The sequence below is a fragment of the Hypoxylon trugodes genome, assembly GCF_022578975.1.
Source record: "Hypoxylon trugodes strain CBS 135444 unplaced genomic scaffold F4822scaffold_4, whole genome shotgun sequence".
Classification (NCBI taxonomy): Eukaryota; Fungi; Ascomycota; class Sordariomycetes; order Xylariales; family Hypoxylaceae; genus Hypoxylon; species Hypoxylon trugodes.
Genome location: NW_026250019.1, coordinates 3,811,881 through 3,837,403, shown reverse-complemented (window position 1 = coordinate 3,837,403; position 25,523 = coordinate 3,811,881). Strand labels below are relative to the sequence as shown.

The 25,523-nt window shown below is 46.4% G+C and overlaps 9 protein-coding genes across 9 annotated transcripts; 4 read left to right on the top strand and 5 right to left on the bottom strand.

Moving 5' to 3' along the window:
• Positions 1-1,522: 1,522 nt before the first annotated feature.
• On the bottom strand, positions 1,523-3,412 carry F4822DRAFT_235348 (glycosyltransferase family 31 protein). Its single transcript, XM_051454208.1, has one exon. It carries the CDS (start codon positions 3,222-3,224, stop codon positions 1,560-1,562), a length of 1,665 nt encoding a protein of 554 aa, XP_051316181.1. The 5' UTR covers positions 3,225-3,412; the 3' UTR covers positions 1,523-1,559.
• Positions 3,413-6,166: 2,754 nt separating this feature from the next.
• On the top strand, positions 6,167-8,816 carry F4822DRAFT_401841 (uncharacterized protein). The gene is made up of 8 exons (XM_051457975.1): positions 6,167-6,397; positions 6,449-6,591; positions 6,651-6,977; positions 7,028-7,327; positions 7,383-7,477; positions 7,529-7,885; positions 7,939-8,260; positions 8,321-8,816. Exons 1-8 carry the CDS (start codon positions 6,211-6,213, stop codon positions 8,492-8,494), a joined length of 1,905 nt encoding a protein of 634 aa, XP_051316180.1. The 5' UTR covers positions 6,167-6,210; the 3' UTR covers positions 8,495-8,816.
• Positions 8,817-9,436: 620 nt separating this feature from the next.
• Positions 9,437-10,209, top strand: F4822DRAFT_235276 (uncharacterized protein). The gene has a single exon (XM_051454206.1). It carries the CDS (start codon positions 9,672-9,674, stop codon positions 10,164-10,166), a length of 495 nt encoding a protein of 164 aa, XP_051316179.1. The 5' UTR covers positions 9,437-9,671; the 3' UTR covers positions 10,167-10,209.
• A 533-nt stretch (positions 10,210-10,742) lies between these two features.
• On the top strand, positions 10,743-12,865 carry F4822DRAFT_235317 (cytochrome P450 98A3). Its single transcript, XM_051454207.1, has 3 exons — positions 10,743-11,159; positions 11,208-12,431; positions 12,490-12,865. The coding sequence occupies exons 1-3, from the start codon at positions 11,074-11,076 to the stop codon at positions 12,689-12,691; spliced, it is 1,512 nt and encodes a 503-aa protein (XP_051316178.1). The 5' UTR covers positions 10,743-11,073; the 3' UTR covers positions 12,692-12,865.
• A 318-nt stretch (positions 12,866-13,183) lies between these two features.
• Positions 13,184-14,145, top strand: F4822DRAFT_401829 (uncharacterized protein). Its single transcript, XM_051457974.1, has one exon. It carries the CDS (start codon positions 13,220-13,222, stop codon positions 14,096-14,098), a length of 879 nt encoding a protein of 292 aa, XP_051316177.1. The 5' UTR covers positions 13,184-13,219; the 3' UTR covers positions 14,099-14,145.
• A 37-nt stretch (positions 14,146-14,182) lies between these two features.
• Positions 14,183-15,705, bottom strand: F4822DRAFT_235271 (mitochondrial phosphate carrier protein). Its single transcript, XM_051454205.1, has one exon. The coding sequence runs from the start codon at positions 15,201-15,203 to the stop codon at positions 14,268-14,270; it is 936 nt and encodes a 311-aa protein (XP_051316176.1). The 5' UTR covers positions 15,204-15,705; the 3' UTR covers positions 14,183-14,267.
• F4822DRAFT_443255 (uncharacterized protein) lies at positions 15,706-19,376 on the bottom strand (the record flags this gene model as incomplete). The annotated part of the gene is made up of 5 exons (XM_051463086.1): positions 15,706-16,237; positions 16,299-16,841; positions 16,946-17,331; positions 17,468-18,984; positions 19,080-19,376. 5 exons carry the CDS (start codon positions 19,374-19,376, stop codon positions 16,209-16,211), a joined length of 2,772 nt encoding a protein of 923 aa, XP_051316175.1. The 3' UTR covers positions 15,706-16,208.
• A 212-nt stretch (positions 19,377-19,588) lies between these two features.
• On the bottom strand, positions 19,589-20,736 carry F4822DRAFT_428738 (uncharacterized protein; the record flags this gene model as incomplete). The annotated part of the gene is made up of 3 exons (XM_051460963.1): positions 19,589-19,900; positions 19,963-20,344; positions 20,414-20,736. The coding sequence occupies 3 exons, from the start codon at positions 20,734-20,736 to the stop codon at positions 19,589-19,591; spliced, it is 1,017 nt and encodes a 338-aa protein (XP_051316174.1).
• Positions 20,737-23,607: 2,871 nt separating this feature from the next.
• Positions 23,608-24,618, bottom strand: F4822DRAFT_443254 (uncharacterized protein; the record flags this gene model as incomplete). The annotated part of the gene is made up of 2 exons (XM_051463085.1): positions 23,608-24,110; positions 24,495-24,618. The coding sequence occupies 2 exons, from the start codon at positions 24,616-24,618 to the stop codon at positions 23,608-23,610; spliced, it is 627 nt and encodes a 208-aa protein (XP_051316173.1).
• Between the last annotated feature and the right edge of the window lie 905 nt (positions 24,619-25,523).

The window sequence follows — 25,523 nt, the reverse complement described above, 5'->3', positions numbered from 1 at the left end:
GATATCATAGATCCCGTGGCACGTAAATCGGCAAATCCTCATCCTTGGTATCTTTGTTCCACACCTTCAATATATGCTGACTCTAGCCTCTCATTCAATTCGTTTAGGCGTACATTATATATCTGCTGCGGATCGTTGATGGCTGGAACCTGACTTTGCTGCTGCATACTGGAAATGTATATTAACCAATAACTATGCATGGCGACCCCCTCAACTAAGATATTAAACTGACTTCTGAAGTAGCTGTCCCAAGAACACCAAGCAGTCGAGTGAGGAACTACACTGTCGAATACGTAGTTGAGTTCCAATCCTAGTTGCCGAAGTCGTGATGCCAAACTCTCAATCCAGTTAAAAATCATGAAGAGCTGGGTTTGGCCATCTATCACCTCTTCCTCGTGAGAGTCCATATTATATGGTTCTCCATATTCGCTCCCCGGTTGGTATGATCCGTACATAGGGTACATCGTATCCTCTTGTTATCGGAGACGGTGTGTTAAGAAGTATTTTCTCGTGAGTTTTGATTATATTGGGCTGATTGAAAATGGCGTGGTTCGCAAACAATAGGAAGAATATAGGTTCCTAACACTGGAACGACGGAAACCAGTCCCTGTCGCTAATGAATAATACCCAAGACCAAAGTCAATATGAAGAGAAAATAAAAATTGCTGAGTAGTAGATATGTAGGCAAATTCGTCCTAATTCTATAGCCGCTAGTGTTATAGCCTTATGAACTGGATAGGGGCAGTTCGGTCAGCAATATAGCGCCCTTTGACAAACATGTAAAAACACAACAACGTCTTGTTCATTGAACTACAGTAATGAAACGGAGCTTTTCGCATGATAGAAAACAATGGATATATATTTACCTTTCGTACCTAGGTACCTATTATCTAACGATGCACTTGCAGAATCATAGGTACGTGGGTAGTCTGGGGTGTTGGTAATCCCATCAGGATTCATTGTTGCAAAGAATGATAGATATACATGACGTTGACCACATGGATATAGGATGATAATATATGCTGTGGTAATGGGGAAAAAAGACCGAGCTGTTCGCGCCGTCCGTACGTTCGTAGACCAGGTACTAATTGTGTGGGTCCTTAATCAGGAGGCGTTGCTGAACAGGATTCTCATTGAGAATACCTAAATGCGTACTCGGGTGCTTGGATATCGAGGCGGGTAACTCAATGAATCTTGACTCGACTTGTAGTATGCACTTATCCACACATAGTCCTATACGACTCTATGCTATGGTCACTGTGTGATAAGCAACTCAGTAGTGATGCATCATTCACAAAACAGGTAAAGAAGAAATGCGATGAGGAACACACAATATTCATATTCGCCGCGCAGGCAAGATCTAGGGTATATTCTGATGCACACACATCCTAAACCCACGACCGTACCGTGTACTCCACTCGCGAAAGCATGCGATGCCGCCATTCCAAATATGCATCATCTCCCTGTAACCCAAGATGCATGGTGAGGTCCAAATATGATTTATACCAGGACTTGCATCGAAATGAAATAAACGCCTCTTCTCCTCGAACGCCATTCCTTTAATGCTTTAGCCATACCAACTCAACCACCTGATCGAGTTCGCCTTGTGAAGAATCGCCCACTCTTACGTATAATTGTTTTAGATCCCCATTCTCTACAAACTCGGCTTCTCTTAGTTTATAACTTTTCTTGCGGTCGGCGGGGTATGCCTCTCGAACCGGACCGAGACTGAAGTCGAAGTCCTTGCTATCAGCTCTGCCCCACGTACCCTCCATCAACTGTAGATTGACCGACTCTACCCCGTCCTTGTACGTTGCGATAGAGAAGCCATTCGAGAATACTGTATCTGTACCAAATCGCCAACGTTGCAGGAAACAGTCGCCGCAAAACTTGGCGACTTTCGCCATCTTCTCGACCGGTTCTTTGTACCAACTCTTCCAATGATGAAGATTCAAGGGTTTCAACCCCGCTTCGAAAAACCCGCTAACGTCATCCCTGATATCTTGCTGATATAGTCCCGGGAGGATGGTGAGCTTTGCTCTCGAGTTAGTGTATACGCAGTCGCGAATGATAGTATCCCCCTCTTTAGCAGTTGCTTCATCGATGCACTTGGGCGCTTGATCACCGAGTTTCTTGGCCAGTGGTGCCGATAAGAACGCGCCAGCACCACCAAAAGCCATAAAACCGAAACCTCGAACGGCCTGAAAATCCTCCGAGAGGGCACCGACGTAAGCATCTATCTTGTGATCCAACGTGGCAAGGCTGTCGGAGAGCGGCTTCAAAGTCGGGAAGAAAGTATCGTCGTCTAAAAGGCCGTACCATTCCGTATCGGGGCTACCGTACTCGAGCATGTTTATCAGGACGGTGAAATGATTTTGCGACGTTGTGTATGACTCGTTGATAGGCTTGACTAAGGTCGCATTAATACCAGCAGCCTCAAAACTACCTTGTAGTTGCTTCATATCATACGACGACTTCTCTTTTGCGTCCATAACTACAGCCACGAGTTTCGCGCCTGTACCTGACATCCAATGCGCAAAGGGGCCGATAGAGTCATTTAGGCGACTATAGTCGGAGGCTATCCCAAACATCAAATGCGCAAATGTCGATTCGGGGTGAGGCTTCGGAACTTGAAGCTTAACTGGCGCGGATTGAGGGATTGCGACATCTCCGCAATCGAATAAGTCAACCTCTACCTCGTTGGCGATGAGAGGCTCTGTGATGTTTGCGACATCGTCCCTGTCGACGGTACTTGAGAAAACTGGTTGGATATAGCGCCGAACGTAGCGCACACGTTCGGTCAATTCGAGGTCGATGCTAGAGCGAACCAAAAACTCCAAATCCCTAGGACAATGCTTGGGATTAGGTAGCGGTAGCCCATTATCCTCCACTGCCGCGCCAACTTTAACATCGCTGCTATCATCTACCGGCTGGGAAGGGGTTTCTTTAGAATCCGGGTTTCCGATCGATTCTTCATTTTCAATAGTTGGATGTAGAGTGGGTGTTGTTAAACTAGAAGTCGACGCATCGCTGGGAGACTCTGGAGCCGCAACATGATACGAGTCTTCTATGGTCAACGCATCTTTTATTGGGATGATTTGAGGATCTGCCGCCGGGTAGGATGGCGGGACACGATGATAGAGGTGGAGAGTGGTGTAGGTGACAAGGAATAAAAGCACAACGCTGGCAAGAACGAAGACACGGGGAACCTTGGAAGGAAACATGGGAAGCCCTTTTTCTTTTTTTTTCTTCCTACCGAACGAGCAGCATAGCTAAAGAGGGCAGGTAAGAGGAAAATAAAGAAATGGTCGGACCCTCAGGAATGGAATGAGCTAGGCGAGGGTAGAAGGGGATTGCGTGTAACTGCTGACGAACGAACAGATACAACTGTAGACGAGGCCGAGCAAAATCGAGGGCAAGGGTAAGATCGCACAAGACCGACAAGACGAAGAGGGGAAATTATTATGTAGGTACGTAGGACAGTCCAAGACGGCAAAGAATCTAGGTAATCTAGGTGGAATTTGTGGATATTTGCTTGAGGGATGATGGAGAAATGCAGGCCGAGGATAAACAAGAAACAAAAAATCCACAATTAAGCCATCTATACACTACATACACTAACAATCGGGCAACCCGCCTGCCTAAGTACGTAGTATAAACGTCTTTGAGCGGTAGACATCGTCACTCTTTCCAACATTTGGCTGTTGCTTGTCCTCTCTTTCTGTTCTTTTTTTGTGTACCCACATATAAACCTCCTACTCACCCGGGTACATATGTAAATACCAACATGGATACCCATACAATCGAAGGTAGGAGATACAGAGATCCAATGTAAGTACCTATAAGTTGAGGGCTAGGTTAAAGATGGTGGGGGTACCTACATACCTACATACATATGATAATTTGAATGGTTTGCGACGTACAAATGTACTTAATATGAGACAAAAGGGTGACTTCCGCCCGCCGGTGAATCTTTAACATGGCTGACATGATAAAAGAAAGGATGACGTACTTGTACCGTGGCTATATCCCAAAACAGTTGGATCTTCCCACCCTCGCGGGTTGGTCCCTCTTTTAAAGTCAAGTTTCGCCAATAAAAGGGCCTAAGAGGCGCTAATGTGGACCCTCGTGGTTGTCGACATTGGTACATAGCACAGAAGGTTGAAGCCGTTCGACCCGGACTTCCCATCAATCCTAGTTATGATTAGCTTGAGGCTTGCGGCTCGTCCTTACTAAAATGGTTTAGTTCCGCTGCGTGGGCGCAAACCATCAGCATAGAATTAGACGCTGAAAACAGAGACTTAATTTTTTTTGTTCTTCCTATCTACCAATTTAACATCCAATCATGCGAGGATCGACGAATATATTCCTAATGGATATGTGTTACTGGCGGCAATATGGCTTACAAGCTGGCATGTTCCACCCGATAGGTTATGTACCTACCTAAATGCCTACATAGGTGCCTTATTAGTTAATTCTTGCACCTAAACAGAATGTGATTCATTCTGGATACGATAATCAAGGGCTAAGGGAGGAGGCATAAGTAGTACGAATCGCTTCGGTGGGACGCGTCATCTGGCGCTGCTACTAGTAGCCTACTTAGGTGTGAAGGCTTCCAAGGTTGTTTAAAAGAAAAACGATTTCGAAACTTCTATAGGTTCCTAAGGCTAGCATTAGGAATTTTCACAATAGCTTCACCTATCAATTAGTCGTAATAGCGCCGTGACTAAAACCAGCGACGGCGTAATAAGACACGAATTCTCGGATGTTGTTGTGGGTCCATCTACTTTAGGGAGCATGCATGGCACACGGCACGGCTCACCATAGCGGTTGAATTCAAAGATCAGCAGTCCGAATTAATTAGATACCTAGGTACTTTACAGACGGGACGAGAAAAAAGAAATGCAAAAATAAGAATGCCAAGCACCTTCAAAAAAAGACAAGCATAAGTCGATCTTGCACAATTATGTTGACCAAGTTAGCGATATGGTGCGACCGTGACGCTAATAAATACATTGAGAACGGCTATCCTTCGTATCGCCAAAGCGCCCGATTACTAGGATGGAAAGCTAATAAATTCCACGTTATTTAAATTGCCATAATCCGTAGCGACGGAGACGGATTGGCTACCATTACGGTAGTTTGTCTTTAGCGACCGGAACCTTATTCTTTTTATTCAGCCAATAGGTACCGAGATACATATCCCTATTCGGATAGTCATCCCATCTCAAAGAAAGTTAAAAGACGATATCCAAGGATTGAATTGGTAACTAAGCCACCAAGTCCCAGGCACCTTACACCACTCAAAATACATCATCACTCGCTGTAAATCACTAATGTCATAGAATGCTTGTACCCCGGAACCGCAATAACATCAATTGATGCGCTGCAATGTTCTATAAAACGTACAGGTTTGAGGTCTCATGCTGTCTCACATCATGATGTTAAGGTAAATACTTAGATCAACCCCGCAATCAATCATCACGCACTGTTCAAGCATTCACCTGCCCATGGAGGTGGCGGTGTGCTTGCGTGGAGACTAGTGGCTGATATCTAGGCCTGGATCTCTAGCCTGCCTACCTCTACCGTTTCGTCAAAGACACCAACCGTATAATCACCAATGCAAAGGGCGTTATTAGTTACACAAGCCACATGGAACTCTAAGAAGCAATAGCCTATAAACAGCCATACATCCGCAAAATGCTATATTTCTCGAGCCGTCTCACTCAGCCCGTCTGTAGGCTGGGGTGAATATCGCCACAAAGAGACATGGTCTATCTACGAAATCCCCGCGTCTCTTCACAAGGAGGCCCGACTCCCCTGTATAATGTAACAAATCTCGTTTTTTTTTACATGATTAACGTCTCGGAATATATCTAGGTAGGTATGCAAGCACTGTAAGTCATCAAGTTGCTAGGACTCTAGGAGGCAGATTTTATCACACAATGATACCTACTATAAGGTAATTTAGATCCGAGGCTATCATACTATCAATATACTTGGCGAGTAGAGTTATCCTGTGCCGCGGCAAGACATTATGCTTACCCAGGTGTATCTAGGTGAGACCATGCAAGTCAAAGTCCTTGTGTTACCTATATACATCATATATAAGGGTAGCCTTTCTTAACTTTCTAGATTTCCCACCCCCCTCAACTCTTTCATAGTACCTAGTTGTATAAGTTTCAATCCCCCTTCCGAGAGTCGTTCAATATGACCCCTGTTTATCCTATAGAAGGAATATCTGTTGAGCCGGGTCAACCGCTTCCCGTCCGTCGCGACTGCAACGAGTGGGCTAAAGACCACGAGAATAACATACAAGTTTCTCTGTTTATTCGAGCTCTCCAGAAGCTATACGATCTTCCATATGACCAAGACCTGTCGTTCTCTAGAATAGCGGGTAGGTACTATTCTAGCTGTAGCCATCGACGATTCTGATCCGAGTTTCAAGGAATACATGGCTTTCCAGCAAACGTGCCTTGGAACGACGCCAACCCCCCCGCAAATATTCAAGGGGGAACCACCGGTATCTATTGCGTTCACAATCAGATCACCTTCCCAACCTGGCACCGCGTGTACATGCTTCTCTTCGAGGTCAGAAAGCGCCTCAGAATAAATTAAAACTTGAGCTCATCTAATGTACGATTCACTAGCAACGGATTCATGAGCTTATGCTAGAAGTTATTTCAACCGACTTGACGTTTAACTCGGCAGAAGAGAAGAAAGCGTGGATTAAAGAGGCCAATCAATTTCGATTGCCCTATTTTAATTGGGCACGACCGAAGAATTTCGAAATTCCTCACATATATACTATTAACAATATCAAGATTCGTGTTCCAAAATCTCACGATGGGTCGAATATCCCCCCAGAGCTAATAGAAAACCCACTATATCGTTTCCAGCTCCGCGTGGGCGGGAAGCTTACGAAGATGGGAGACCTTCCTAAGCCGTATACGATCGAAGACACTTCTGGATTTCCGGTGCGTATTAGGATTATACTTAGGTAGTAATTATCTTCTGACTTTAAAAGTGGTCAAAATGCTCAGGTACTAGCCGATGGGGCATTGTCGAAAATACCCCTGAGTCTAAATGGTCTCAGGGCATCAACAATTGGCCCAAGGCAAATGCTGCCATTTCCTCACACACGTGGGAAGACCCAAATGACAAGACTGATATCAATAATCATACAGCCAGCGAACTTGTTTATAGAATTCTCTCATCTTCCTACTGTAAGAATTTTAGTAGTTTCGCTTCGACAGCAGCGCAACCAGAACAGATCAACGTTTGGACGGAATATCTATCGCTAGAGTACGTCCACAACGGGTTACATGTATGTTCTAGAACTACCATCTCCCTTTACAATATTATAGCCTAACAAATCGCAGGATTTTATCGGAGGGAGTAGTTTAAAGGATGGGGCTGGCCACATGTCAAATGTCCCCGTAGCTGCTTTCGATCCCATCTTCTACATGCATCATTGGTGAGAAGGTCTGTTGAAGCCTATAATTACGATATAGCTAACCGAATATAGCTTCATAGACCTCCTCTTTGCAATTCGCCAGACTCTATATCCTGATCAGTGGTTTACGGAAAATGATAACCCCAAAGCTGGAGACAACCTACCTCCGTTCCGACACGAATCTGAGCCGGGGGAGTTCAACTACTATAACTCCGATCTCACAAGGAATTGGAGGAAATATGGCTATGATTATGACATTACTTCGCTGGAGAACGGCAGAAATCAGGAGTATCTTGATAGGATTCGTGAACACATTGATGGATATATGAATACTGGACAGTTGCTGATGAAACATCGCCACGGCACGCGAACTCCTGATATTCCCTTTGACAAACATGACGATTATATCATCAACGTCATATATGACCGGTAAGCCGCGCAGAGTTCCACCGCAAATGAATATACACTGAGACAGTAGCTAGCCATGCCCTTGGAGGAGATCCTTATACCATTCACTTTTACTTAGGCGACGTTGCAGGGCATGAGCCTCTGTCTCCATCGCTACATCCCCACCATGTAGGCAGCGTGAGTACATTTAGTTTCCGCGCTCAGAGAGAAGGAACAGTACACTGCGGAAGCTGTGTGCAGCAGGCCGAAAAAGGCGTCCTTTCAACAGCCCAAGTCCCGCTAACAATTGCCTTGCACAAAATCGCTTCTAACCCCAGCATCCCGGGCTTATCGGAAATATCTCCTAATGTCGTAGAAACATACTTGAGGGATAATCTCCGCTGGAGAGCTATATCGGTCAGTAAACATTGCATAATGTATTCAGCAACTCAGGAGCGAGCTAACAAATGCTCATAGAGTTCCGGAATTGAGATAAACGTAGATCGTCTCCCTCGAACGAGAATATTCATGCTCAAGGGCGAGGGAACACATTTTCCTAGCCGCTCCAAGATGTCTGAGTACTCCAACTATACGGCGATGTCTAGTGTGACACACAATAGACCGTGGGGTGCAAACCATAGTGATTACTAAGTGGTGGGCTTGTTTTCTTAGCTCTGTGGTTTCGCTGGAAACACTAGTTGTATTTTTAAAGTAAGAAAGATGATGAGAACAAATGAGTATGCTCGTATGGGATGCATTAAATACGGACATCTCTATTTTCACTCGTTACATTGGGGATAGAGGCTTGTCCTTTGGTTGTTTGTTGGGCGCCTAGGTATATATAACAGGTCTCATCACGCTCTTTAGAGAATAGGAATACGTATTTGGGTAATTGGTAGAGATGATATAGAAATATCGTCAGCTATCACTCAACTATCAGTTAAGCATGGTCTTATCCAAACCTATATAAAAACGTCTAACCTATCTCCCGTGCCCCCACCATACACTGTGTCGCCGACCAATTTCTATGTAAATAGAAATCTAGTACGGTTGAACCTATGAAGCTACCTCACCTAGGTCAAAATGCCGGCACAGATACAGTGCATACTGAGTACCTAGTTATGTAGCTACTTAATGTTAGAACTCAACACCTGCGAACTGTGCGGGTACTACCTAGCCTACAGACACGTAGCTCTCAAGATAACTTTTCTGTCCCTAAACTTACTCTCTTGATTTTCTACAAATAAAACCGACTTTGATTGCCATAACCAAGGGCATTTTTTCTTAATTCGCCCTCTAGACATCCTTCGCCTCCACCTAACAACTACCACCTTAGGCCCTGGCATCGCACATATCTAGCATCGACTGAACCCCTTTAGCGGCTAGTAAAGATCAATTGTGAGTTTAAAATTTACTCAGTATTCATATTTTTTCTGTCGAAGCACGCTATTGCTAATGGTATACGATAGCAAGAACCAATTCTGATTGATCCATATCAGAGTGTACCTAGGTACCCTTTAATTCTACGCCTAGAATATTTCATCCTAGAACACAATTCCTTATGATGGCATCGCAACTTGGCGGCAAGCGAAAGGGTGACCGACAACCCGTTACTAGGATTGTCTTGAAAAAACGAAAATTATCTTCGTCGTCGCCACCTTCGGAAGCCCTTCATACAACCCGATCAAGCAACGAGGATGGCACGAGTATCGTCGAAACGGATACTAGCCGTACAGTTCGAGACGGTGCCCTTGATAATGGGTGAAAGGCAATTACCAATACGACATTAACGGACGCACATGTTTGCCTATTTCATAGTGTCGTTGAAATGAAAGACTCCCAAGACGATGATAGCCGTTATGATATCCCTGGCACCACCTCATCCATGCCGACGGCCGCCGAGCGACAGTCCATGAAGAATGTGGACGGAGCACAGCAGACACAAGATTACGAATCACAGCCTCTTGGGAATACACTCGATATTCCATCCGCCTTTGGCGCGTTCGAGAGAAATGTCGAGGGGGCCAGCGATATCGTCCGTGAGTTGATGGACATGTGCCGCGGCCTCCACGACCATAACGATGCTTCAGTTCTCGCGGCGCAAATCAACATAGGAAAGAACTATTGCGCCGTACTAGAAGAGAACAAGAAAATTAGAGATTATCTGAAACGACGGGCGGCGTATGAGCAAATGGAACGCCTGGAATTACAACAGAGACTATACGAAACCCAATTCAGATTAAGAGTATCCGAAATACTGCAGACTGCGATGGAGGCTCTACGGTACATGGATCGAATCGACGAGGACCGCAGGGTAACATGAACTGCCGGATAGGCGGTCCCTACTAACAAGGTAGGCTTGTCTTAGAAGGTATATATCCTATGTATTATCAGACCATCGCGAGTTAACTAACTCGGGAATAGGGCCATTGGTCTCCCAGAACATGGAATATAAGAGATGGAGATAGATATCGGGCGACGTTTGGCTGGGTGGAGTAAATTCTCGGAGGAACTATTTCTCCTGATGGACAAGTTGGCCATCAGATTTGGGATGAACCGCACTCGCATATGCCAGTACTACTGGGCTAGTCTGGGATCTAGGTCTGGGGTAGCGGAGTGGAGTGGGTAAGCCAAATCCCAAAGTAGTATAAGTAACTCCTGGATGAGGAGTATCGTGGCCGTCTACCCCACGCTGTTCCCCGGCAGATTACCCTCGACCAATGATACGCCGGGAGGATAAATGCCGAATAGGAGCACCGAGGTGTGTAATAACTAGGTAGTTATTTGATTGACTGGCAACATAATAAGACTCCCCTCCCCAAACGAGCCTCAGGATTCATGCAGGTATGGCTACCTGTTCACTTGTCCTACATAACACCCAACGCCAGCCGTGCTTTGACCCCTTGGAAGTTCATTCGTGGCGAATAGGGGTAGACATACTCTAAGTTCCTGTGGCTATGTTGTTTGACCAGTTACTATCTGGCCTCAAGGCCGGAGATGGAACTAGGATATTTAGCCAGATATCGGCGTGGCACTTGGCGACGTCGATTGTATCGATCGGTTTCGTTACCTTGGTAATCGATTATGCTTATATGTTATGGATGCGCTCTAAACTTGTAAGTTAGCGACCCTTGATACGGAGGATGGAAGATGGGACGTGTAGAACTAAGAAGAAATGAATAACATAGCCCCCTGGTCCTTTCCCCCGACCAATTGTTGGCAACACATTCATGCTCCCGAGCAAAAAGCCATGGATCTGGTTTGAAGAGCTTTCCAAGAAATACAATGCGCCACTGGTTACGATATGGATAGGGCGGTAGGTGTTACCATACATTTGGCAAGGGCTCGCTGACGTTGGAAACAGGAATCCAACAATTTGGATCAACGATGCATGGACAGCATCAGAGCTCTTTGAGAAACGCGCTGGTATTTATTCGTCACGACCACGAATGCTCGTGTTCGCAGAGTTGGGCGCAGGCCAAGATAACCTAGTGAATATGTATACGGCGAATCCTGAGCAGCGTGACCGATGGCGCGTCCACCGTAAACTAATGCATCAAGGCGTTGGCATACAATCAGTCCGCAGATATAGAGAATTCCAGAACAATGAGAGTCGAGTGGTCGCCTATGACCTGCTCAAGGCTCCTGGAGACTATGTCAAGCATTTCGAGCGGTACGCGACAAGCGTCGTCTCTATCATTGGCTTCGGTCGGCGTGTAGAGAGCTGGGACGACCCCATCATTACCGAGGTCATCGCCATGATGCATTTGGCCGCCGATTTAAACGTTCCTGGCAAGACATTCCCTATGCTGATGGAAACTTTCCCATTCCTTGCGAAGTTCCCCAACGAGATTGCTCCCTGGAAATATGGGTTGGGTAGGAAACGCGCGTTCCACTTCTTCTACGCCCTAGCGGACGAGGCGGCTAAAAAGGAGGGCCATGATGACTCTTTTGTGAGCCACTTATTTTCCGAGAGAACAAAATACGACCTGAGGGAAGCCGAGATATCATCGCTAACCGGGAACCTCTTTGGCGCTGGATCTGACACGAGCAGTAGCACTTTAATCACATTTGTGTTAGCCTGCTGTGCATTCCCAGAGGCGTTGATACCAGCATGGGAAGAGCTTGACCGAGTGGTCGGTCCATACAGGAGTCCAACCTGGGAAGATGAGGAAAACTTGCCATACATCAAAGCTTTTGTTAAGGAAGTGTTACGCTGGCGTTCAGTGGCCATCATCGGAGGACAGCCTCACGCACCGACACAAGACGATTACTACAATGGTTGGCTCATCCCCAAGGGTACCTGGATTCAAGGCAATGTGTGGGCGATTCACCATAACGAGCGCGAGTTCCCTGATCCCGATCGCTTTAACCCCAATCGATTCCTTCCTGGGCACCCTGATAGCCGACCGTTCCCTGGAGAGAGAGGATATATGACTTTCGGATGGGGTCGTAGGGTCTGTTCGGGACAAGCTCTGGCTGAACAGGGAACTTGGATCACAGTAGCAAGGATACTATGGGGCTTTAATGTCCAGAAGAAGAAGCGCGCGGACGGTAGCACGGTTGAGGTGGATATCTTTAATTATACGTTAGTGAATCCCAACACGAAGGAATTACGGTCTACGCGGATACTAACATGAATACAGAAACGGATTGAACATGCGACCTCAACCATTTGAATGTAGCATCGCGCCACGCAATGAGGAGATTCGCCAGACGATAGAGCGCGAAGGTAAGCAAGCTCTTGAAGAATTGGAACAATATCGCGGAGAGACCAAGTATCGCATGTCGACCTTCTATACCCGAGACAACCTAGCGATGAAACTGTACGGAGACGATAAGAAATAAAGACAGCCGTCTAGTTGACAGTATTCGTACATACTCCCGCGGTCGCCCGTCACCTTATACATAAAATGCAAATGAGGCGCAATTTGAATCCGCGATTTTATCTAAATAAAGAAGAAATTAGAATAGATTAATCATCCAATTTGACCACTATCGAAGAAAAGACTCACCTTCAGCCCTTCTAGATACCTAGGCACTCAATATTTTTTTTTTCAGGGGTGTCGTATACCATCGTAAACCTAACTACCTAGGTACATGTAGCTTGCCTTGAACACTGGGACGTCGTTCAGATTTTAGGTGTACAAAGGCGATCGTGTAACTCCGGATTGACCACTCGGAGTGTATTGAATGAGGTCATTAAAAGCGAGTTGTCGCGTTACACTTGCATGGATGTACCTGAGAAAACAACCTATACATGTACTTCTACCTAGGTACTGTACATGTATTTCAACCCCGCTGCCCGCACCGTCTCCTTTTGCTTTTCCATTAGCGTCGCCAGCATCTTCACTAAATCTTCACTAAACAATCAACATGCAGATAACTGAATCCGATGTAGAACACGATAATGGTCATGTTGATCTATTAATCCTTGGGGCGGGTTGGACGTCGACGTTCCTAATTCCACTTCTTAAACACGAAAAGATCAAATTCGCAGCTACAACAACAGATGGCAGAGATGGAACAATCCGCTTCCGATTCGACCCCGGATCAAGCGACCCGACGCAATTTAATGCGCTACCGCGTACTGAAACAGCGCTGATCACATTTCCGCTCATTGGTCAGGGGCAGGCCAAGCACCTAGTACGCATGTACGAGTCGACACACACAAACAAGCCACACTTCATTCAATTGGGCGCCACGAGTATATGGAAAGCGCCGACATGGCAGGACGAATCATCGCTCTACGATAGTGCTGATCCTCGCGCAATTGCTGAGGACGAGCTAATGACGTGTTCACACGGCTCCGTACTTAATCTAGCAGGTCTGTACGGAGGTTCTCGTCAGCCACGAGATTGGGTTGACCGCGTAGTGAAATCGAAAGCCGATCTAAAAGGGAAGGGTGCACTACATGTGGTACATGGTGAGGATGTGGCCAGAGCTATCGTTGCGCTGCATCGAAACTTCACCCCGGGTAAGCGTTGGCTTATTAGCGACATGCATGTCTACGATTGGTGGGATCTGGTACAGGACTGGGCAATTCAGATCGCCAAGAGCGGCGACGGTCAAGTCGACAGTCCCGTGTCCAAAGTTCAGAGGCAAGAACAATTATTAACTTGGGTCGGCGAGCTCATGATAGAGGAGGGTATACGAGCTCTACCAAGAGATACGCCTTCGCTGGGTCGAGTACTCGACGGGAGAGGATTTTGGAGGCAGATGGGAATTTGGCCAATACAGGGGCGCATCAGGTAGATTCCGATAGAATCACGCGTAATATTCTATTGAATTTTCAAAAAGCAATAGCCCACATAAGTTACACAAGTTTCCCTTGTAGGTATCCTCATAAAGCATTGTCACGTACGTATTTCCTTTTACCCCCACTCCCGAAATCTCCGAAATCTCCGAAATGAATTCCCCCCATTTACTCCTTATGAATTTCTATCCCAGCCGGCGCACCAACCAGTGTCTTGCATTGAGCATATATGATAAACTGCCCCGATACCAAACCCATCGTCATAACAATACGTGGGGCCAAACCAGCTAATAGCAATCTCCGCGGACCAAATTCTCGTGCAAGCGAGAACATCCTGCTTGTGACACCTTGCTTCGGATCCCCCGCTCCCTTATTAATAGCCGAAAGCAGCGTATCAGCTGGATGCGAAAGCACCGCCGCCGCCACACCAGCAACGAGACCCGATGTCAGTTCCACGCCAGTCGATTGCAGCTGCGTCAATTTAGCTTTTCGCTCTGGTCCCATAGTCCGATAAATCACTTCGACAGCGGCCTCATGAACGGAAAATTGCCCCACCGCGTATGGAACCTGCTTGAATAGTAAAGGTACGAAGCCCGAATAGAAGCCCTTAAAACCCTCTTCCCTAGCGAGACGCATGAAGCCCCCCACCATCCCCGAGGCGAAGCCGCGCTGCGAAACGAGACGGATGCGCGTGGCTTCTAGCGGACATAAGGCGATATCAGCAAAAAACTCGGCCGTCGCACTAGCGCCCAGGTAGATAGCTGTGCGCCGTTGTGTCGCTTTCTCCTGAGAACCTGTCAAGTCGATGAATTTCTTTTTAAAGAACTCATATCCGGCGAACTTCCCACCACCTTGAATTAAATAGCCAACGGCAGTAGGCCCAAACCCCGTAAGTAATGCCGATGTTCCTTCTTTAGCTACTATTTGTCGTCCAGCAGCCAACATTCTAAGCCCTTTCAACGAGTCATCCACCTGCATCCTCGTCTTGACCACATCGATAGGAGTTGCGGTCGCATGTGTCGTTGTTGCTGCCAGCGCACCGGCGCCGAAAAACTTGACGTAATCCGATGCCCCAAAAGGAGGCGTTATGGCCGACGAGCTCATCTTGAAAATATTTATGGATGTAGGTTATAGTATTTACAATAACCTTAGCTATCGAAACGAAAAGGCATGAAGTAGTAGTCGATAGCAGCACACGTATGGCGATTACTCAGCGACAAGCCGATCCCAGAAGCGCTGGTGCAAGAGAACAAGGAAGAAGCGAGCGTCGATATCTATCTAGGTAAGAATGAATTACTTTTTCTATGAAAAATTTATCCACGGCCAGATATTAAAAAATATTATTAAATTCATATTCGAATGATAAAGATTATAGGCGATAGAAAGAAAAGATCTAACATTAATATTTGTTGTGACGGTTCCGGGTCGACCGGGCTGAGTGACGTCATGATTTCAATTTAGTGGTCTCGGATCGATTCCTGGTTCTTTCACGGCCCCTCGGAGATCTTGCGCAAACCATAAAAATACTGAATTTAACATCCATTATCCTAAGTCATTCATTAAATCATTCGAAAACGCGGGCATTATTAGTTCCACATACATCCCCGATGATATCTCCGCGCCGCATCCATGCTCTCCACCTCCCGATCGCATCTCACGGCGAACTAGATTATTTACCTCCACAATGGTTAATCGTAAGTAGTTCTAATTGCTAGCCTATACGTCATTTACTTTAAAAAAAAAACAAAAAAAAACCATAGGGCTTGCCTTGCTTCCGAGGTGAGCAATTACCGAAGAAATATAATCCAAACGAGTTTAAGGTCCCCGAGGCCAAGATGTTACTTGATAAGGTTAGGGAGCGACACAAGGCAACCAAGGCAACATAGGAAAATACAGACCATATTGATGGAATAACTGGAGGATTTTTAATAAAACATTGCAATGCCAGCCTTAAGGGCTTGGGTATGAACTATGAATAATGCGGCCCATTACATGTTTTGTAAATTGTGGTCTTTCCTGAACCTCATACAATCTAAGTACCCCACCCCCTTTTCCCGTTCCTTGCTACAAACCGCGTTCGGCCATCTACTCCGCTATCTCGATAGCGACTTAATCGTCGTTCAACTGCGACTCTTGTCCTATAATAATGTTAGCTATCATATAGTAAGGACTATGCAAAGGTTTGAATAAATTCCATACCTTCTTGATCTTCCGTTTCGTCAGAGGACTTTGCGCGTTTCCTCGAAGATGATTCCTCCTCGTTTTGCTTTCTCTTGCTACTCGTGGGCTCCGAATCGTTGCTGTCCATGTCGGATCTCTCGGACTCATTGCCTTCGTCGCTAATTTCGGTGGCATCAGGTATAAGCTTCTTCAACTCCGCTTTGGAAGACTTTGTTCGTTCGACCCGATCGCGTTTCTCTTCCCCTCTTAGAGAGCGTAGGATGGTGTCCGGTAAGAAGGCACCTATCCATTCTTCGTCCAACTTCATGGTCAACTGAGAGACCATGCACACCTGGCTGAGCCACTCCCATGACAGCTCGGGATAGGCATCATTGTCATAATGGTATCTCGCGTATATGACAGCACCTGCTACGAGGTCACCAGGGGTTCTCTTGTCGAGATTTTTTATCAATGTGATAGTTGCATCGCCACAGCCTTGTTTGAGCTCTGTTATGAGCTTCTGACCCAAATCCCCAAAAAAGACTGATAACTTTTGACATTGGTGTAAGGGGTCGATCGTGTCTTGGATGGTTAGATCTATGTGTACCTGTCCTACAGGTATCTATGGGTGGGTATCGTGAACACGTTGTATAGGATACCATAAGCGGCAACCAACGCGAGCTCACCGTTTAGGTGGGCGGAGATCTTGCCATCGATGGGGGGTTGTCGGACATACTTTGACCAAATTATGGTCTCCATTCTATCGCAGAGGGTCCCTGGCATCGTATAGATGGTCCATCTTACCGGTCTCTGTTGGCCAATACGAGGCAAACGACCCAACATCTGCATGAGATGGTTGGCCGACCATGGCCATTGAACGATGATACCCCTCGCGCATGACTTGTGCAAATTAAGTCCGAACGCAGAGAGCTCCATCGAGATGACTAAGATTTGTACGTCAGACTTCGGATCGTTGAATTTTTCGACGAAACGATTCCTCTTGGCCATCGAATGGCCTGCTCGTAAGCTTATGACGTTATATCCGAACATCTCAAGCGCCAGGGCTAGCGATCTAAGAAGGAAGGAGTTAGTAAGAGTAGATTGGAGAAGAGGATAAGGAGCTTTCAGACGAGCCGGTCGGGAGGAGATCGGTATATGAATATATGTGTGGTAATGGCTGGGCTGGGGAAGGATATATGAATACTTACTGCTGGGCCCATGGCATCATGACCATCACGACGAAACGGTTGGGGAGACCAGAAGGGCCGATGGGCTCCTTCATACCCTCAGCAACCTCTATCAGGACACGGGCGGTTATCGGTGACATGGCCGCGACCCACTGCACATAGGCGAAGCGGCGGGTAGGCAGGGAATATTCTTCGCCGGCTTTCAGAGTCTCAAATAACCAAGAGGCACCCCCATCATCCCACTTGGTCGCTAGTGTTGCAACTTGATCCGTACCCAGCGTTGCAGTATTTTTCTGCTTTCCGCCAGCGGTTTTCTTCGGGGTAGCCCCCCCGAGGAGTTGCAGACCCGTATTGTGATTAGGGGGGGCGAAGACCGTAGAGAAGGCTATATTTTTGACGTTTGGTAGCAGCAAGTCCACTGCTTGCACGTCTAGCGCCGACAATAATAAGATCCGCCAAACTAACGAATTGATGCGGCGTTGCGCTAAATCCCGACCACGTGCTGCGTCTGGCTTTTCGCCGCTTTCGGGTTCGGGCGTGAAAAGTCGATTGGCCATCTGCCTATAGATTTCTAAGTAGAGCTCCTGCTCTTTCTCGTTAAATTGGATGTTGGACACGACGGATTTCGCGGCAGGTATGGTGTCGCTTGGGGTGGTAATGTTGCCGTTAGGTAACTTTAGCTGGGTATTCATACCCCTCTTTATCGCGATTTCCGATAAAAAATCGCCACCGTATTTACGTGATTCCGAAAAGCTGTCATCAAATTCACGATGCGCCCAATACATGTGACATGGGTTAAAAACCCATGGCTTCCTGCCCGCTTCGGCGGATAGTACGATGTCGTCGTAGTCGTCCGGGTACTCTCCAGGGTCTATGAGCGGAGCCTTGCCAGTAGATTCCGACCCGCTTGACAAGTTTTCTTGCAACTCAGCGGCATAGGTGTCGATGTCCTGGAGCATAGTATTCAGGCTTACGCCTTTCTTAGTGACCCTAGATAGGTATCTCTCCCCTACATCAGAGTGGGTATAATTGGTTAGGAGAGCGCCGGGACCGTAGAATGAATTCATAGAGAATCCCGCTGGCATCTTGGGGGGTTTGGCTTTTGGCCACATCAATAAGGCGTATGCTAGTAGGTCAATCGTCGTGTTTATAATAGGAGCGGCCGTACATAGAATGAGGTGGGCCCTATCTAGGCACTTCACAGTCTTGTGGATCGAAGAATGTCTGTTCGTCAACACATGGGCTTCATCGCATAGTACGGCGAGATACTTGTAGGGAAAACTAGGACGCAATATGACGTATTCATTTGGGGCCCTGCCGACCTTTTCAGGGCGCTCCATCTGGTTTTCCGGTAGCTCGAAATCGTCGACCTCGTCTGGCTCTTCGACGTTGGGACCACGCCTGCTATTCGAATCCACTAAATGTAAGGCGAGAAACACTCTGTCCTCTTGGCTTAACTGCGACCTCAACTTCTTGGTACCAATAGTTTCACGCCTCTTGTATGTAACGTAAGAGCTCAGAATAACTATTTTTGATGTCTAAGAGAAAGTAATATTAGAAGAAAAAGAAGAAAAAGAAGGAGAAGAAGGAGAAGAAGGAGAAGAAAATAAAAGACGTTTAGGTTTAAACTTACTTCTGGGTCGTTATCGGGATGCTCTTCTAAGAATATTTCCAGACGGTGCGAACCTATGATCGAGTCTTGGCCTGACGTGCCGGAGTTATGATCGCTGGCATCGCCATAATATATCATAGGTTTTAGTTCGGAACCAAACCAGTGCCTTGCTTCGGTGAATGCGGCTTTAATCAACACCGCCGGCATTTGGTATAAACTCGCAGCAAATTTCACCTTTTCCTTAGGCGGCGTGGCGTCACTCTGCTTTTCCCACTTTGCTCTCTGCTTCTTGCCAAGTTGCGCCAGCGTCGCAAGCATGATTACGGTCTTGCCGATCCCTCAAGAACTGGTGAGCATGGAACAGAAAGGGAATAGCGACAGCTTCTCCAGAGATAAGGCCACATCTAAAAAGAAATATTGGTTAGTGATTTGCAACGGATAGGCGTGTGAGAAATGGAATTGGGATGGATAGATTATGTTAGTCAATAAGAATACGTACCCATGATTTGATGCGGTTGGAAGCGTTCAGATTATGGATTGCTTTTGTCGATACGGAGGTCGTGGCAATTCCAACCGGTAATCTCTTCTACCTTTTGCCAATCTAATGGTTGAGAATCAGAACCACCAAGTAGGTCGTCCAAATAGGACATAAATCTTCGTTTTTCGGCACAAGTAGCCTGGAGGATTTCTTTGCTCGCAATTTGCAACTCACCGTCCTCGGGCTTTCGGATATTATCATCGTCTTCGAAAAGATCTGGGTTGGCCTGGTTGGCCTGGTCGATTAAATTTAAATCGTTTGGTTCGACGACCGAAGCGTCATCAATGTCGTGTCCAAGTTCGAGCTAAGGCTTGGTTAGGGGCGACGACATAATTGGCTGATGGGATTGAGGAGTTATAAACGTACATTACGGTATCTTTTGATCAAGAATTTGATCAGAGCAGCTTGCTCGTCGGGCGTCATAGCCGGAAGTTTCTTCACCCGACCGCTTGTCTCAGATTCATCATATATTTGATTTCTGAAATCTTCTATCGCATCTAGGTGGGTTTCTTCCATCTCTTGCTTCTGTTGTGATGACATTGGTGCGTATCGGGCCCATACCTCTTCAGACAACGGTCGTGTAAGACCGCACTCGGCCAACTCGTCTGTGACGGATTCAGCCTGAAGGAGCCAAGAGGTAGCTTCCTCGCGGATTTGAGACGCGGATTTCAACCATTTCAGGGGATGCGATGTGCTAGTTGCTTCGAAGCGTTTTTCGTTGGCCGTTCCAAGTTTTCCAGAGTTTCGTCTACTCATGAAGTGTCACATGACGCAATTCGCTCGGCACCAATCTTCACCGCTGTGCTCGAGAAGGTACATAGTGAGTGGTGGGTTCGTGGGATCGGCCTCGACGTTTGGGTTATTCAGCTTGCTCTCTATAAAAAAATCCGGGTATTGGTTGATGAGGCGGATAATACCAGCGGTGGACAGCCACTGGTACACACCAGATAATGTGTAGGCTACTCCTTGGGGAATACCCCAGAAGTCCGGGTCTCCGTTGACTTTCTGTAGCCACTCGCTTAAATATTCATTGTGCCACTCCCCGGCATGATGCAAATCCCATAAGGTTTGGAAGAGTTGGGTTCGGTTATAGTGTGAACCACTGGACGCGACGCCGGCTTTCTGCATTTCAGCCCTCATGGGGCCGAGGATCTCGACAACTATTGTATATTTTAGTAAAGGGCCGCAAGGTATGTAGGCTGATATGTAAATGGGAAGAGCTAATGGTGGAGTAGTTAATGATATAGAACATACCATCATTATCGATCCAGAAGACAAAGGTTGAAACTCCTCCGGGACCGAAACCAACATATATCGCGGATGTGCCAATCGATTCAACTCAGTCGTTCACTATTCTGGATGGGGGCGCGGCGAGGCTTTTGCCATTTGTAAAACTTGACCATTGTTTATGATATGAATCGATTTCGCTATTGGTCGGATCCCCAGCAGTGGTGCACTCAGTGAAAACAAACTTTGTAGGGACGGGATCGGGGTACCAAACTAGTAAAAGTTTGCCGGCTGATTTCACAACGTCTTGGATCTTCATGTTTCCCTGGTAGACTTCTTGGTAGTAGAGGAAAGGGTCGAATTTTTCTTTCGCCTTTGCTTTACTGTGTCGTGACTTGGAGCCTTTCGCTTTGGTAGTTGAGGGTTGGCCATTGGTGTCTGCCATGATGCAATAAGGATTAAGGGTTAGGAAATGAGATTTAGCCCCGTGAAGATTCCGGTTGGTGACTTTGTAAAGATTCGGGAGAGGATTTGAGGGGGGTAGGCTGGGTATTTATAGGAGGAAAAAGATCGATTTCAGATAACGAAGTTAAAAGGGAAGGCACCTCCTTGTTAATAAGGTTAGTCGCCTGTAATGCCTCACCATCCTAGGGAAAGCGCCAGACGAGGAATGGACATTGCCTACCTAGGTAGGTACTAGGTAGGTATATCGAATGAAGCTCTTTCCTACAAAAAAGTGGTTGCCAAAAATCCTATCCCTGCTTATTGAAAATCTAGATACTAGTATCTACATTTTTAATAAATAAAGTTGATATGTATGCCCCATATCCACTGAGCTACGAGTTACAATGGCGCCAGGCAAGAGGAATTAGAACAAGAAGGGATTGACGGTGGACCAAATAATCCGCTCCCGGGGAGCGATTTCGAAGGAAACGATATATCGAAACGTGCCGCGCCCCAAGGACGATATCAGTAGGCCTAATGCGAAAGTACGCTAGGGGCTCAACTTCCGCATTGATTTGACCGGCGCGTACAAAACCGTCTCCATAGCCACCAATCTTCCAAGGCACCAAGACCGCGTGGCGCTGGACTTTTGGGTGAATACGACCGGATAGCTACCTAGGTAACCTTGGAAATTTCTTTTGAGAGCTTTACTAATCGCAGAGTGATCACGCTAAGTTCGCCGGCAAGCCTTCAGGTAGCCGAAGCTATTCATACCTTTTTAAGGCGTACGTATTAACGTACGTTACGTATTCCCCCCCTCCCCCCCCCCCTTTTTTTTTGCCTCTTCCTCCTACTTCTTTTCTTCTTTCATTCCTTCCTTTTTTCCCCCTTCCTTCTCTCCCTCTTCTTCTTCTTTCTTTTCTTATTTCTCTTATTTTTCTTCTTACCTAGGTATCTACCTAAAATCTACCTAAATCACACCATAAAATGATATTACACAGGTCGCCAACAAGCTTGGCAAACACCATATAATCACTCTTCAAGTAAGCCGTTGTTACATCCCTCAATCAGCACGGCTCTAAACAATATTCAATAATGACTACCGCTTTAACGTACGCGCGACTGTGGGTGTGTGTATGTGTTTTGGAAAGGAAAGGTGAAGGAAATGGCAGAGTAATTTTGAGGGTGGGCTTTCCCCTGCCCTCCCACTGCTAGAAGTAAAACTTGTCAAGAAGGCAGGTAGTAGATAGATGTTGATCACTAATGAATGGTTCACCGAAGCAGAGAATTTGGGCGAGTAGAAATGCCCAACTATGAACTCCATTCTTCTCCATTCGTTTGCAATCGATGCAGACCCGTTGAGCACGAGGCAATTTAACCTTCGCTTTGCCCAAATACTACGCGTCCTCTCCGATCCGTACTTTCTGTGATAATGCCAACAATTGTGACAATGAATCTTTGTCGAATCACGAGTCTCAGGGTCAACGTATTTCCACCCAGTAACCGGGTCGTACCTACCTAGGTACAACCGCAATTGATACATTTTCCACCATCAGGCGCCCGCATTTTGAAAACTGGGACCGTTTCTCCATCTACTTCGCTGTAGATGAAAGGCCTTTCTTCATCGTGTCGTACGAAATATGCGCTGCAACTACTACATCGCATTTTATCTTCATCAAGTCGGCGTAAATCCACTCGCTCTTTTTAACTGCGCGACAACAATTAATGCACCCCCTATCTTCGATAGTAACAACAACACGAACCTAGCCTTCTCAAAATTTTCTCTTTGTCGATCAAGGTCTGTATGCGGCGATTACCAGTGCGTTTGAACAGTTGATACATAGGTACCGATTCTTCCTCGTTTGTCGGGTTCGCAACCCAAACGCTTGAAGAGACCGTTATACAATCCGCACAAGTATGCTTCCTAGCCCCAGGGAATCCTTGAAAGAGTGACTAGGCATAATTCAAGCTGTGCGTTACAAAGTCAGGAAGCTCAAGTCCCTTACGCAGGCCGTTGCTAAATTCGGGTACTTGCGTCGTTTCCCCTGGTCGCATACGGGTCGGTATATCAAAATACACCATCCACAATTTGGTTGCACGCCACTCTTTAGGTAGGTCCAGAAGGTCGGCTGGTTTGAGGCCCTTTTTTCCTAGCACCTTCTGGCAATGCATGGGTATAGCAGCAAGGATCTTATTCATCAAGAACTCTGCTGTAACATGTCGGCGGAGGGGAAATCTCCTACATGAGGACGCGACCTCTCGCTGGGCTCGCGGAGTATGGAACCACTCTGGAATTGCCTCGCTATCGGAACGAGCCCAATGACATAGTTTATCCAGTATCTATGACAAGTTCGCACGGAAATTCTGGACTTCCAAATCGCCGTCTTTAATTGAAAACTTCTTATTTAACGCAACAATGAATTCATCCATAGGAAGGTTGGGTGTGAACCGAGCCTTCTTTCGTGGTGATGTATTATCGCTCTGATGTTTTCGCTTATTGCCGGCGACATCGGGCTCAACATGGCCAGCAGATAGGTCTTCGTCGTCATCCTTCTCCTCCTCGTCTGATAGACTGAGATGTACATCCCCTTCTTCATCGTCCGACAGACCAAGATATTCGTCCTCTTCTTCCTCGGGCGCCCCAGTGTACAAGCTTTCAAGAAGCAATGACTCGGTATCGGCATTGTTACCACCATCATCGTGTTCGCAGAGGTTCGCAGCTACATCCTTCTTGCCGTCGAGTTTGGGGGCTAAGGGTGTTGTCGGAGCACCCGGGGGATCAATGAGAACCCATTTAGTTGAAGCAGCGGCAGCGGCCTGCCGACGAGGTCGGGCGGGGGTCGCTAGCAACGATCTATGTTAGGACAATCTCAATTTGTTCCCAGGTGTTACGATATACATTGAAACCACTAAACACGCAGAGGGATTCTATTCCAAAAGGGATGTAATTTGATATTGCACCTCTTGTGGCACGATGATACCGATTCCTACATCTCTTTTGGGGATGAGATAAGCAAAGTACATGCGATAGGGTCCATCAGGGAGAACTCGCATTGACCACAGGTAGGCTGACTTGTGGGAGCACTCGCTAACCATTATAGTCCTGAAGACATAGAGTCAATCTTCCCGAATCTAGTGCTGGGGAGCTAGCATATAACTAGGTATTCCGAGAAGGGCTACAAGATGAAGACTGTACTGTTTGGAAACTAAGAATATTATGTCCTTACAGGGAGCGGCGTCGGTCTCCTCAGCTGTCTGAGGGGCGACGACAGTGCTATTTCCATCAATTGGCTCGAGTGGGGCACGAACACCCTTTCTCTCCTTAGAGCTGCGCTTGGTAGAGGAAGGCATTATGGGAACAATTGTGATCAAACATATAACTGAAGCTCTACGGTTTCTTAACGATGTAGGATGTCGAATTCGCTTACAGACAATTCACGATGGAATAGAGGAGAGGAAAGTTGGAGGCTAGTGGATCATACAAGTGCTTACCTGAGCAGGATCTCGATCTTGGAAGCTACGGCTGCTCAAATTGAATGAGTCAGCAGCAACAATATGTAGTTCTACTTGGACGTATAGGGAAATACATATCAATACGTAGGTATGGGTACTTCACTCGTTGATAGTAGCAGAATAGAGTTTTGAAATGTAGGTGATAGGAAGTTACCACAACAGGAGGAAGGTGCACTCATGGCTGAGTCCGTATTGGGTAGGTACCCAAGTACCATAGCTTGAAAGCATTCTTATATATACCTAGGTAATCAACCATATAGATATTTCATTTGTAGTTGCTATAATTACATGAATACTCTAGTAAAGACCAGGGAAGCCCCTACGACTACAAATGTACATAGGTACTGTAATTGTGTATGTATATACCTAGGTACATGTATGCGGATGCGACCAATCAATCGAAACGCTACTTAGGTACTTAGATACTTGACCCCATGGGGAACATCCATTTCAGCTCATTGGCCCACGCCTATTATCGCTTCTGGGGCAACTCATTGCTGTACCACATACAAAATAATTTACAACCGCTACTATCTCGTATTTTTGAAACAAGACATGATTTCGTTTGGTAAAGTAGGCCAAATAATCAAATACACCTTACAAGGTGTTCTTACTAGCGATACCATATTTTAGTACCCATATAGCATTTTAGTAGGGTAGATACAGGAAGAGACCATTCAGAGGGTAGGCGACTCTGGTAGATGCAACGCTCAGAACTTCCTATCTTCGCCGTAGAATAATGA